At 38.8% G+C, this 13,770-nt stretch overlaps 1 protein-coding gene across 1 annotated transcript; it reads left to right on the plus strand.

Moving 5' to 3' along the window:
• The first annotated feature begins 8,569 nt into the window (after positions 1-8,569).
• LOC131521350 (tripartite motif-containing protein 16-like) lies at positions 8,570-12,497 on the plus strand. The gene is made up of 6 exons (XM_058745974.1): positions 8,570-9,192; positions 9,523-9,618; positions 9,699-9,935; positions 11,186-11,345; positions 11,486-11,533; positions 11,659-12,497. Exons 1-6 carry the CDS (start codon positions 8,620-8,622, stop codon positions 12,198-12,200), a joined length of 1,656 nt encoding a protein of 551 aa, XP_058601957.1. The 5' UTR covers positions 8,570-8,619; the 3' UTR covers positions 12,201-12,497.
• Positions 12,498-13,770: the final 1,273 nt, after the last annotated feature.

Consider the following 13,770-nt stretch of genomic DNA (forward strand, 5'->3'; position numbering starts at 1 on the left):
GGATTTTTTCCCCCTCATTTTGTCTCTCATAGTTGAGGTATACCTATGATGAAAATTACAGGCCTCTCTCATCTTTTTAAGTGGGAGAACTTGCACAATTGGTGGCTGACTAAATACTTTTTTGCCCCACTGTATATATATGTGTGTGTGTGTGTGTGTGTGTGGGCAGGTGGAATTTTTACTTTAAGTACAATGAGAAATAAACAAGATACCAGTCTCACCCCGACTACGCCACTATGGGAATTTCACCAAAATAATTAGAATGAACCACCTTCAGAGGCATACACAGATTCGTATCACCAATTAGAGGGTAACAATACAAAAGTGATCTCTTTATTGACAAATCTTTAATAAAAACAATGTTAAAATAAATGCTGAAACATCAGTTTCAGAATTTTGGCCACTCAAGAGTTTTGGAACAAGTCAAGGGCCAGGGACTGGAGCTTACCAGTAGAGGCGGATAATCAGGCCACACTACCCGCAGGTGAATCACTGCACTTCACTGTGTACACACACACACACATTAAGACAAGTCACAACACACGGTGGGATAGTCACTGCACACTGAGGAAGATACCACCACCTAAAACAGAATCAGTCCTCTGCCCCAGTACTCAGGCCCTGCCACAACAAAGAAGATACACATCAAATAATCACTTTGGGAACTGGGTGGATTTACGAGCTCAATCAATCAGTCAAAAACAACCAAATAAATCAAATTTTACAACCAACGAAACAAATAAATATAGATCGCAAGTATCATCAAAATTGAAAGACAGTAAACAATTCAAACTCCAGAAACATGGCAGAAACCTAGAAAAATTAAGAAAATAAGACTTCAAAAACAAAAATATTTTACAACTGAAAAGAGCAAACAGAAACACAAAAACAGCATCAAAGAAGAAAAGCAACAAATAAAGAAATTTGGAAACAGGACAGCACTGCAGTTGTAAACAAATGCGGAGCACCTCGACTAGAATGCAATTACAGGCCGTCACCAAACCTATAAACAAAGAGAGTCTGTTACCCTGTTAGATTTCTCTCCCATCCCAATGTATACAGTACGTGCATTGTTGCCAAATACCTACCGATCGTCGAGGGGATTAATGTTTTTTCAAGAGCCAACAAAACCGTAGCTTTTCTGACAAAGGCCAGTGTAGAAAAACAACGATCCAGCAGCTGTGTCAGGTTCTCACAGCTGAGAAAGGGAGCGAGTTAGCAATGTTCCCAAATCAACCAACGTTTCCAGAATGTGTACATCACATAATTAAAACAGTTAGTGAGAATTTAACAGAACATCCTCCCTACTTTCTCCAGCGTCCATACCTGGTTTGTATAGACAGTAACGAGCGGCACGGCAATAAAACTCGTAGAGTCAAGACAGAAGCACTCTCCAAACAAATCGGCGTTTCTAAAACATACGTTAGACAGAGAGTGTATCTTTCGTAACTAAACACATGCCATAACCTACAAAACAACCAGCAGCGCGTTCTCCTTACCGTCTCGAGTACTCTCATCTGGTTCCGGGAAGTAACAGAAGCGTGTTAATGACGCAAGTGACGCATCCCAGGTAGCACATATGTTCCCGTTTTTATAGCCCAGGGGCACTGGCAATAAGCTAAAACCGCAAACAACAATGACCCAAGAAAACTCGCCCCTCCTGCCACATATATATATATTATTATTATTATTTTTAAATTAATTAATTTATTTCTTTTTCAACCGGGCTACATTAGTTTTTTATTTTAAAGAAAACAAGTAGTTAGTAAATGAATGGAGGGCAAGTTTTTTTAGAATAGAATTAGAATAGAGAGTGCTAGAGTTAGAGGATCAAATAAAGATGGAAGAGATGTGTTTTTAGCCGATTCTTGAAGATAGCTAAGGACTCAGCTGCTCTGATTTAGTTGGGTTTAAACAACAACAAAAAAAAGTTATTTTTGATTGAGTATAAACAGTTTTGTGAAGTTTTAAGATTTCTTTTAGGATGTATAAGCTTTTGGGTACACTGTATACAGACCACATTTTTAAAAGATATTGTTATAGCTGTCCAAATGGCAATGTTCAACTTTTGGTTTTGTTCAACAGTGGTTTGAGTCTTACCTCTCAGATAGGTCCTTCAAGGTATCTTGGAGAGGTGAGGTGTCCAAGTCGCAACATCTAACTACTGGGGTGCCTCAGGGCTCAGTTCTTGGACCACTTCTCTTCTCTGTCTACATGGCATCACTAGGTTCTGTCATTCAGAAACATGGCTTTTCATATCACAGCTATGCTGATGACACTCAACTCTACCTCTCATTCCATCCTGATGATCCGACGATAGCTGCTCGCATCTCAGCTTGTCTAACAGACATTTCTTGCTGAATGAAGGTCCATCACCTTCAACTCAACCTGCTTGTGGTTCCATCAAACCCATCATTTCATCACAATTTCACCATCCAGTTAGGTACATCAACCATAACTCCTTCAAAAACAGCCAGAAACGTTGGAGTTGTGATTGATAATCAGCTGACTTTCTCAGACCACATTGCTAAAACTACCCGGTCCTGCAGATTTGCTTTATACAACATCAGGAAGATCAGGCCCCTTCTTTCAGAACACGCTTCACAACTCCTTGTTCAAGCTCTTTTTCTGTCCAGGCTGGACTATTTCAGTGCTCCCTTGGCAGGTCTTCCAACCAATTCTATCAAACCTTTATAATTAATCCAAAATGCGGCTGCAAGATTAATTTTTAATGAGCCGAAAAGAATGCACATCACACCTCTGTTTATCAATTTGCAATGGCTACCAATAGCTGCTCGCATAAAATTCAAGGCATTAATGTTTGCCTACAAAACCACCAGTGGCTCTGCATCCCTTTACCTAAATTCATTTGTAGGGACTCCTAAAATATACCTTGTTTAACATGCTTTGTGTCAGAAATAATACAAAGTATTATAATGTATTTTATTTTTATTTTTATTTTGAAATATGATGCAACAACTATATGCTTGCTTATGTCCAATGAGAAAGTGTTCAATACAGGTGTACTATTGCAAGCCAATGACTGTTGAGCTTGAGGTTGCATCATAACGTGAATCACATAATGAGGAAGAAGGAGGAGGAGCATCGCACGTGGCGAGCAGAGGCTGCATGTGTATTCGAGTGCGAGCAAAATCTGAAACGTTGTCAGTTTGGAGACCGTGTATATTCTTAGTAATATAAGGCCCAAAGTGAAAGGAACAACCCTTGTTTATTTTCGGTTTGTTTGCTTAAAGTATTTTTCTTTTCCTTGTTGTTTATTCGCGATCATCTGAGTCACCCTGTGTGCTGATAGCTAGAGACATTCGCCTAGCAGCCATAGACATTTGCCTTCGTGAGAAGTGATTGCATCAAAGAAGTTCGTGTTACGAGTGCTGAATTCGTTCGGGACTGGGCGCATCCTGTTTCTTCAAGGGACTTCGCTGGACTGGACTCATCGTGTGCCAGAGACTGTTTGAGACTAGTGAGGTTGTGCCGTGAGTGATTTCAATATTGCCTCATTATCGTCGGAAGGACGTAAGTTGATTCATTTTGTGACTCCTTGACTGTGAGCGAGTACTCTGAATTCATCATCATCTGATTAATGTGCACCAACGAACTGGGCCCCAACGATAACGATCGATCGTACATTTGAACTGTTTGACTGACTTACATATATTTGAACTGATCGTAAGAGATGTAATTAATGTGCATAAGGTACTGAAAGATGGTGTGAATTGCAAGTTTTCTCAAGTGTATAACTGATCTTGAAAGAGTTTTTCATTATTGTATTACGTGGTTCTGGAGGCAACTGAGTGTTTTGCCAGAATAGGGTTCTGAATTGACATTATATATCTCAGTTGAGTTATCGTATTCTAAAATAGGAACAAAGCTAAGGTTAAGAGAGTGTAATAAGTGTGAAAGAACAAGAACCGTTCTGAGGGAAAAAAAGGTTGATTTCTTCATTTACTGTCTTTAAGAAAAAGGGAGTTATTACATTAATGTAAAACAAATAAATCTTTGTTATTCTTTTTCTCTTTAACATTTGTATTTTGATATTTCATTGAGTCTGGCAAGTTAATTCATTTACAAAGTTACTAAATTCCTGAGAATTGTAAATAGGAATTGTTTAATTGATCTTTAGTAAAGGATTGGGTAAAATTGGTACAGGAGAAAATATTTAACTTTTTGTAAACCCTAAAAGAAAAATACCGGCCTAATTCACCATCTAACTGCCGGGGATCCAGGACTTGTGTTAGAGAAATAATTAACTTAACCCCTAGGGTTAAGAAAAGGGTTTCACATTACTTCAGACTTACAGTGAGGAAAATAAGTATTTGAACACCCTGCTATTTTGCAAGTTCTCCCACTTAGAAATCATGGAGGGGTCTGAAATTGTCATCGAGGTGCATGTCCACTGTGAGAGACATAATCTAAAAAAAAATCCAGAAATCACAATGTATGATTTTTAACTATTTATTTGTATGATACAGCTGCAAATAAGTATTTGAACACCTGAGAAAATCAATGTTAATATTTGGTACAGTAGCCTTTGTTTGCAATTACAGAGGTCAAACGCTTTCCTGTAGTTTTTCACCAGGTTTGCACACACTGCAGGAGGGATTTTGGCCCACCTCCACACAGATCTTCTCTAGATCAGTCAGGTTTCTGGCCTGTCGCTGAGAAACACGGAGTTTGAGCTCCTCCAAAGATTCTCTATTGGGTTTAGGTCTGAGACTGGCTAGGCCACGCCAGAACCTTGATATGCTTCTTACAGAGCCACTCCTTGGTTATCCTGGCTGTGTGCTTCGGGTCATTGTCATGTTGGAAGACCCAGCCTCGACCCATCTTCAATGCTCTAACTGAGGGAAGGAGGTTGTTCCCCAAAATCTCGCAATACATGGCCCCGGTCATCCTCTCCTTAATACAGTGCAGTCGCCTGTCCCATGTGCAGAAAAACACCCCAAAGATGATGCTACCACCCCATGCTTCACAGTAGGGATGGTGTTCTTGGATGGTACTCATCATTCTTCTTCCTCCAAACACGTTTAGTGGAATTATGACCAAAAGTTCTATTTTGGTCTCATCTGACCACATGACTTTCTCCCATGACTCCTCTGGATCATCCAAATGGTCATTGGCAAACTTAAGTCGGGCCTGGACATGTGCTGGTTTAAGCAGGGGAACCTTCCGTGCCATGCATGATTTCAAACCATGACGCCTTAGTGTATTACCAACAGTAACCTTGGAAACGGTGGTCCCAGCTCTTTTCAGGTCATTGACCAGCTCCTCCCGTGTAGTTCTGGGCTGATTTCTCACCTTTCTTAGGATCATTGAGACCCCACGAGGTGAGATCTTGCATGGAGCCCCAGTCCGAGGGAGATTGACAGTCATGTTTAGCTTCTTCCATTTTCTAATGATTGCTCCAACAGTGGACCTTTTTCACCAAGCTGCTTGGCAATTTCCCGTAGCCCTTTCCAGCCTTGTGGAGGTGTACAATTTTGTCTCTAGTGTCTTTGGACAGCTCTTTGGTCTTGGCCATGTTAGTAGTTGGATTCTTACTGATTGTATGGGGTGGACAGGTGTCTTTATGCAGCTAACAACCTCAAACAGGTGCATCTAATTTAGGATAATAAATGGAGTGGAGGTGGACATTTTAAAGGCAGACTAACAGGTCTTTGAGGGTCAGAATTCTAGCTGATAGACAGGTGTTCAAATACTTATTTGCAGCTGTATCATACAAATAAATAGTTAAAAAATCATACATTGTGATTTCTGGATTTTGTTTTTTAGATTATGTCTCTCACAGTGGACATGCGCCTCGATGACAATTTCAGACCCTCCATGATTTCTAAGTGGGAGAACTTGCAAAATAGCAGGGTGTTCAAATACTTATTTTCCTCACTGTATGTACCTCTAGAAGCTTGCATTATGCAAGTAAACGGCTCATTATTGTGCCATCCCAAAGGGGCACAAAATCACTTTCACATACTTTTTAAATTAACTGTTGCCTCTTGGTGGAATGACCTGTCCAACTCAATCTGAACAGCTGAGTCCTTAGCCATCTTCAAGAATTGGCTAAAAACATCTCTTCCATCTTTATTTGACCCTCTCACTCTAGCACTCTCTATTCTAATTCTTTTTTTTTTTTTTAACTTGCCCCTTTTAGACTTGAACTCTATTCATTTACTACTTTGCATATACCGTATTGTCCCGGATATAAGACGACCCTGATTACAAGACGACCCCCCTTTTCCCAGATGTACCTTTTGGAAAAAGGCTTTTTGAAAACCAAATCTTGTTTTTTTTTTGTTTTTTTTTCTCTCTCTGTAAAACTTTTTTCTTAAATCATTTTCAAATTGCATATTTTTCCTATTTTAATTTTTGTTTTGAAAGTATGGTAAATACTGGTAAAATGTACCAACAATGACATTGAAAAATATACACTTTTTGATATACCATTGAAATAACAGGTAGCCCATCTGAATTATTTAACTTTTAGGCTATCCATCTCATAGTAGCCTACCAAAATTTTATTTACAGTAGAAGTGAAATCTTATTGTAATCTTCAAATCTGGGTACTGTCTTATGTTTTTAAATCACTTACAGAGGAAGTTTGTTCCCATCAGGCTAACATGACAGTCACGACTCATGCCCCTGTAAGCTTTTCTTTTTCTTTTGTTTTCACTCGCGATCTTTACAACACACATTACATTACATATTTCATGGCACACTCGTTTTATGCGTTGTTGGCGCCACCTATTGTTGTGGGTGTATTACTGACATGTCAAAGTCTAGACACCGAATATAAGACGACCGCGTTTTTTCATATGTATTTCCAAGAAAAAAACATTGTCTTATATTCGGGTCAATACGGTAATTGCTCTTTTGTTGATTTTGATTGCTTCCATTGTCCTCATTTGTAAGTCTCTTTGGATAAAAACATCTGCTAAATGACAAAAATAAAAAATAAATAAAAAAAAATAAATAAAAAAAATGCAATTTTAGTAAAGGAACAAAACTTTGAAAATGCAGTTTAAAGACCCTCAAAATACACATTTATTTTTCTCAGATTTTTTTACATCACTTTTTTAAAAGATAGACACAATCTGTATTCCATAAAGCGCTATATCAGGGGTGTCAAACTTCAACTTCATAACTTCAGAGTTTAGCTCCAACCCTAATTATACACACCTGATCCAGCTAATCACGTCCTTCAGGCTTATTTGAAAAATACAAGGTTTGTGTGTTGGAGCAGGGTTGGAACTAAACTCTGCAGGGCTGTGGCCCTCCAAGAACTGAGTTTGACACCCTGCGCTATATAAATAAAGTTGACTTGAATTGAACCATTTAGAACCATGTGACACGTCACATTCGGGTCATTTTGGACCCACGTATGTATGCAGCACCATTAGGTATCAAAAATACTCGATCTATGAAATTATATTAGTGCTTTTGTAAAATACATTTAGCCTTTTCTCCATAGCACACATTTTTGGACTGGATTTTGCTTATAAACATGAATATGTATGTCTATTGATGAACCATTGCAGCATGAAAAACTGATCACTTCATCTGAACATGCAAGTTTATTTAATTAAAATGGATTTATTTTGTTTGAAAACTTTTGAGAGTACTGATTATGTTGTTTTGTTAAAAATAAACGTAGGCTTCATAAATTTGAACTGTTTTTGTGCAATCAGGGGTTATAAATTCCAATGGGGTAAATACTGGTAACTCAGACGATGATATATTCAAAGAAAATTTCTCAAGAAAATCTGATATGCTGATGATCCAGCCAATCAGAGAGCAGAGACAAGAACATGCCCCTTATGCAGAGGTACCGGGATGGTACTACGAATCAGATGATAATACCATGATACCATGATTTCCTGTTGTAAATGGGTGTTCCTTCATCTTTGAGTTTATTTATTTATTTATTTTATTAAATGTGACCCTGGACCACAAAGCTGGTCTGTAGCAATAGAGTCAATTGAGTCAATTATCGATTTTTCTTTTCTTTTCTTTTCTTTTCTTTTCTTTTCTAAAATCATTAGGATATTAAGTAAAGATCATGTTCTGTGAAGATACTTTGTAAATTTCCTACCATAAATATATTAAAACTTAATTTTTGATTAGTAATATGCATTGCTAAGAACTTCATTTGAACAGCTTTAAAGGCAATTTTCTCAATATTTAGATTTTTTTGCACCCTCGGATTCCAGATATTCAAATAGTTGTATCTTGGCCAAATATTGTTCTATCCTAACAAACCATACATCAATGGAACGCTTATTTATTCAGCTTTCAGATGATGTATAAAACTCAATTTCGAATCAATTTCATTTTTGTGGTCCAGGGTCACAAATATGGTTAATTTTCCACCTTTTTATGTTATAATATAAGATATAAGGAAAAAGTGGACACCACTATTAATCATAATGTCTGCATGTAGTATATAATGAGGAAGATGAACCTGCTTTACAGACACAACTGTTTTACACACATCACTCAAACACAGAACCAGGAAACAAGAAACAGGAAACACGTGAGTTCAGGGACAGAGAAACTGAAGTGTAGTTGAGCTGTTGTGTGTTTGTGTCTCTGTATTCAAGCAGTAAAATGGCAGAAGGCAGAATTTTTCAGGATGAGTTCTTGTGTCTAGTGTGTCAGGATCTCATAAAGGATCCAGTGACCATCCAGTGTGGACACAGTTACTGTAAGAGCTGTATTACAGGCTGCTGGGATCAGGAGGATCAGATGAGAGTCTACAGCTGCCCTCAGTGCAGACAGACCTTCAGTCCAAGACCTGCTTTAGCTACAAACACCATACTGGCTGAAGTAGTGCAGAAACTGAAGAAGAGGAAACGTCCTGCTGACTGTGATGCTGGAGCTGGAGATGTGCAGTGTGACATCTGTACTGGAAGAAAATACAAAGCCATCAAGTCCTGTCTTATGTGTCTGAACTCCTACTGTCAGCATCACCTCGAACAACATGAGAGTTGGTTTGAAGGAAAGAGACACAATTTGACTGAAGCCACTGGACGACTGCAGGAGATGATCTGCCAGAAACATGACAAGATCCTTGAGGTTTTCTGTCGCACTGATCAGAAATGTATATGTGTGCTGTGTACAATGGATGAACATAAAAATCATGACACTGTATCAGCTACAGCACAGAGGACAGAGAAACAGGTATTTAAAACTAGCGATAGTAGTAAGTAAATACTCAGTGTTCTAATAGTCTGTTTATTTTCTGTGTCGAGCTGCAGCTTAATTATACAGAAACACTGTCAGTGTGAACCTCTACGTCTGTGTCAGTTTCACTTTCATGATACTTATGCTTGCATTGTGAAACAGGCCTTAATATTCATTATAATTCATTTTTTGATGATCGTAACTGATCATCCCTTCTGGAGATTGAACCTACAGCCATTAGTTATCAGTTCCATTTTTCCTGGATGCGTTGATGATTCAGTGCCAGTAATTTTCTGTGACATTCACAATCATCCTTTTGTCCTGCAGAATCAACTGAAGGAGACGCAGAAGACGTTCCAGCAGAGAATCCAGCAGAGAGAGAAAGAACTTCAGCAGCTGAGAGAGGCTGTGGAGTCTCAGAAGGTGAGTCTGGAGAAGAAGAGAAGTTTGTCTCAGTCTCAGTTCAGACTCACTGAAGCCTGAATCACTGTGTGTCCTAACAGCGCTCTGCACAGACAGCAGTGGAGGACAGTGAGAGGATCTTTACTGAGCTCATCCACTCATCCATTGAGAGAAGCTGCTCTGAGCTGATACAGCTGATCAGAGATGAGGAAAAGCAAGCAGTGAGTCGAGCTGAAGGACGACTGGAGCGACTAGAGCAGGAGATCAATGATCTGAGGAGGAGAGACGCTGAGCTGGAGCAGCTTTCACACACACAGGATCACATCCAGTTCCTGCAGGTAACACACATCTAGAAGAACAGGGTCATAGTGGACTTGAGCAGATCCTGCTGTGACAGGAGACTCACAGAGAAACATTTCATGAGTGTCTTTTATTATATAATTATCAGTCAGACTCTCATCTGATCATCTCCATTTGAAAGAGACGCCACTTACAAATGGCTTTCAGCTCTGGAAATCTTTTAGGAATCATTTCTCTGAGCTCTTTCTTCTAGAACGGCAGTTCTCAATTCCAGTCCTCGCGCCCCCCTCCGCTCTTCATATTTTCTGTTGAAGTTTACTTAACTTCGGAACATTCATTCACATATTTGCAGTACGCCACGGCCTGCAGCATCTTTACACACAGACGAAACTTACTAGAGTGTGACATAAATGTATCTGTAAATAAATACAATTTAAATTCAAGTCTTTTTAATTTGAATGACTTTTAAACGGAACATATACACTTGCAAAATGTGTGCGGGGTGGGTGGGGGGAGGGGGGTTACCGCTGTTCTAGAAGAGACATTTAGTTGTCAAACACCACTAGTGCCACCAACAGTTCAACTACTGATTCTGAGTAAGGTTCATCAAAATTGTATCAGGTGATCCTCAAACCTGATAAAATTTGACAATGAAGACCCCAAACATAAAGTCATAGTGAATTGGTGGGTTTTTGTTAAATGTGAGCCAAAATCATCACAATTAAAATAACCAAAGACTTAAACTACTTCAGTCTGTGTGCACTGAATTTATTTAATACACGAGTTTCACAATTTGAGTTGAATTACTGAAATAAATGAACTTTTCCACGACATTCTAATTTATTGAGATGCACCTGTAGTATATTAGCAATACTTCAGTGTATTAAAACCAAATCATTGACTGTGTCTTAAACCTTGTGAAGTTTCAATGTCTCTAACCACTCTAAAGTTATAAATAATGGTCAATCTAATCAAAGCCTTTGAGCTGCTTTTCCTGAGCAAATCTACTCAACCCTACAACGAGACTCTATTGATGAGCTTGAGCTGTTAGATGGACATTTATGTTCTTAGCAGGTGTTTTATCATCCAAACTATTTCCTAGAAAGTTCACATATTGTGTAACTGGATAACAGAATATGTGATATAATTGGTGTGTTTATAATGAATATGAGAAGAATGAAGCTGATGCTGTGGAAGTGCTGGATTGAGGTGAGTTACTAAAGATCAGTCAAGTCAACAAGAGCCGCACAAATCTGAGCTGATGAATTTTGATTTTTGTTTTCTGTAGAGTTTCCAGTCTCTCTCAGCACCTCCTGAATCTACAGATGGAAATGACAATCCCTTCAGTTCTCTCTTCTCTTTTGATGATCTGAGAGAATCTGTCCATCAGCTGAGAGACAAACTGGAGAATTTCTGCAAAGAGGAGCTCAAGAAGATCTCAGACAGAGGTAAAGTCCTGGAGATTCATCTGCTCTCAGAAACGAGTCCATCATCATCTCATATCATGGAGAACATCATATTAGAAATGTGTTAGGAATGGATGCAGGATCATGAGAATAACACTGTTCATGTCTGTTGATTTCCACAGTCACACTCACCAACATTGTTCCCAGGACCAGGAAGGTCTTCCTACGATGTAAGTCAGTAAGAAAACAAGCAGAAAAACTCACTGAGTGTGTTCATGTTCTTCCTGTAGAAGGTGAAAGAAGAGTTTATAATTGATGATGTAAATGATGATTTGATGTGTTTTATCTCCATCAGATTCCCATCCGCTCACTCTGGATCTGAACACAATCAATAAACACCTCCATCTGTCTGAGAGCAACAGAGAGATTACTCACACTTGCATAGATCAGTCATATCCTGATCATCCAGACAGATTTGATGTGTATCGTCAGGTGTTGTGTAGGGAGAGTGTGTGTGGACACTGTTACTGGGAGCTGCGGTGGAGTGGAAATAATGGTGTGCGTATATCAGTGTCATATAAGAGCATCAGCAGGAAGGGAGGTGTTGAGTGTTTGTTTGGATCTAATGATCAGTCCTGGAGTTTGATCTGCTTTCCCTCTAGATACTCATTTTGGCACAATAAGATACAGACTGCTCTCTCTGTAAAGTCCATCAGCAGTAGGATAGGAGTGTTTGTGGATCACAGTGCAGGAACTCTGTCCTTCTACAGCGTCTCTGATACAATGAGCCTCATCCACACAGTCCAGACCACATTCACTCAGCCGCTCTATCCTGGGTTTGGGTTTGGAACCGGATCATCAGTGAAACTGACAAACTGTGTTGATGAATCAGAATAGATTGATGAGAGATTCTACCCATAATGCTGTGAGCTGCATGATTAACCAGTAACAGCGAGACGTTATATATAGTCTCTTCTTTTCTCTTCATGACATTAATACCGCAACTGAACTTATGTCAGTGAAATAACATGTCAGAATAAATGTGTGTAATAAATCCTCATATAGACAGTAAGATCTGTGTGTGTGTGTGTGTGTGTGTGTGTGTGTGTACGTGACAGAGAGTCCTGCTGAGTGACCATGTGTTTCTGTGCTTTTCTCAACCACTTTTTGTGTTGATTTATTTTTTAATGTAGTGTCACATCTATCATTTTTAATTATGATTATTACTATCATAATTACCTTTCAATTCAGATGATCACAGTCAATAAATCATATTCATTATTCACTTTATGGAGCTCCGTCCCTTATCAGTGTTTTGTGTTCTTTTGTCTTCTGTCTTTTGTCTTTGTTTTTATTGTCACACATTTAATCACTGACTGTGGAATTTGTTTTTATTTTTAGGTTACAGCTTGTTAATAATGTATTCAAATATAGATCAGTGGTTAAAACCTGTAAATGACATGAAATTTCAAGTTGTTAAAATTGTGTGTGTGTGTGTGTGTGTTCGTGTTCTTGTTTATGGTACATTTTGGGGACCAAATGTTCCCACAAGCGTAGTAAAACCTAACATTTTCGACATTGTGGAGACCAACCTGTGGTTAAAATAATAAATGATGTTTATCTGAACGTTTAATAATGCAAACAGGTTTTCTGTAAGGGGTAGGTTTAGGGGTAGGGTTGGTTTAGGGGATAGAAAATGGCGTTTGAGATGGGAGATGGGCACTGGAGTTAGTGACTTGGACTCGAGTTCCACTCGAGTCTGATTTTTATGGACTTCAGACTTGACCTGAAATGACTTTAGACTTGATTCGACTCGACATAAAAGACTCATGAATATTTAAAAAAAACAACTCGAGTCTTTTATCCATAACTACTGATATCATAAAGAAAGATTATGTGTCTTATTTGTGTATGCTATATCGCAGTAGATTGGACTGGACCGGAACGGACTGGACCCTTATCATAGAATTCAATGACGTACTGTATATTGGCCATGTGCGGCACGTAAAATCTGTAATGTCATGATAAGTGTCTCCTGAAACATGGCAGGACCTGCAGTGCCATATGTTTTATCATTTGCATTTTCTAATGTGTCAGAAGGAATGTCTGGAAGATCTGCCACATGCAAAGAATGTGTAAAAACAATAAAGGATACCGTGACAACAACTTCAAACTTTATTAGACACCTAAGAACACATCAACAAAGGTTAGTCAAATTAACTCATCGATATAGCTATAAAACTGTGCACGGCTGCTCACTCCATTAGACCAGTGTTCTCAAACCTGTCCTGGAGTACCCCCAGCCCTGCACATTTTGTATGTCTCCCTCATCTATCACACCTGATTCAACTCATGGTGGGTGTGTCAGATATAGGGAGACATACAAAATGTGCAGTGCTGGGGTACTTCATAGAGAGGTTTGAGAACCACTGCATTAGACTGCCACTGTCACCCTGTTAAAAACATG

The sequence above is a fragment of the Onychostoma macrolepis genome, chromosome 16, assembly GCF_012432095.1.
Source record: "Onychostoma macrolepis isolate SWU-2019 chromosome 16, ASM1243209v1, whole genome shotgun sequence".
Lineage (NCBI taxonomy): Eukaryota > Metazoa > Chordata > Actinopteri > Cypriniformes > Cyprinidae > Onychostoma > Onychostoma macrolepis.

Bases quoted from the DNA above. Each gene is read 5' to 3' on its own strand.
- LOC131521350 (XM_058745974.1), top strand. From the start codon at position 8,620: ATGGCAGAAGGCAGAATTTTTCAGGATGAGTTCTTGTGTCTAGTGTGT. The intron at 9,193-9,522 runs GTATTTAAAACT...TTTGTCCTGCAG, and splicing joins CACAGAGGACAGAGAAACAG to AATCAACTGAAGGAGACGCA. The intron at 9,936-11,185 runs GTAACACACATC...TGTTTTCTGTAG, and splicing joins ATCACATCCAGTTCCTGCAG to AGTTTCCAGTCTCTCTCAGC.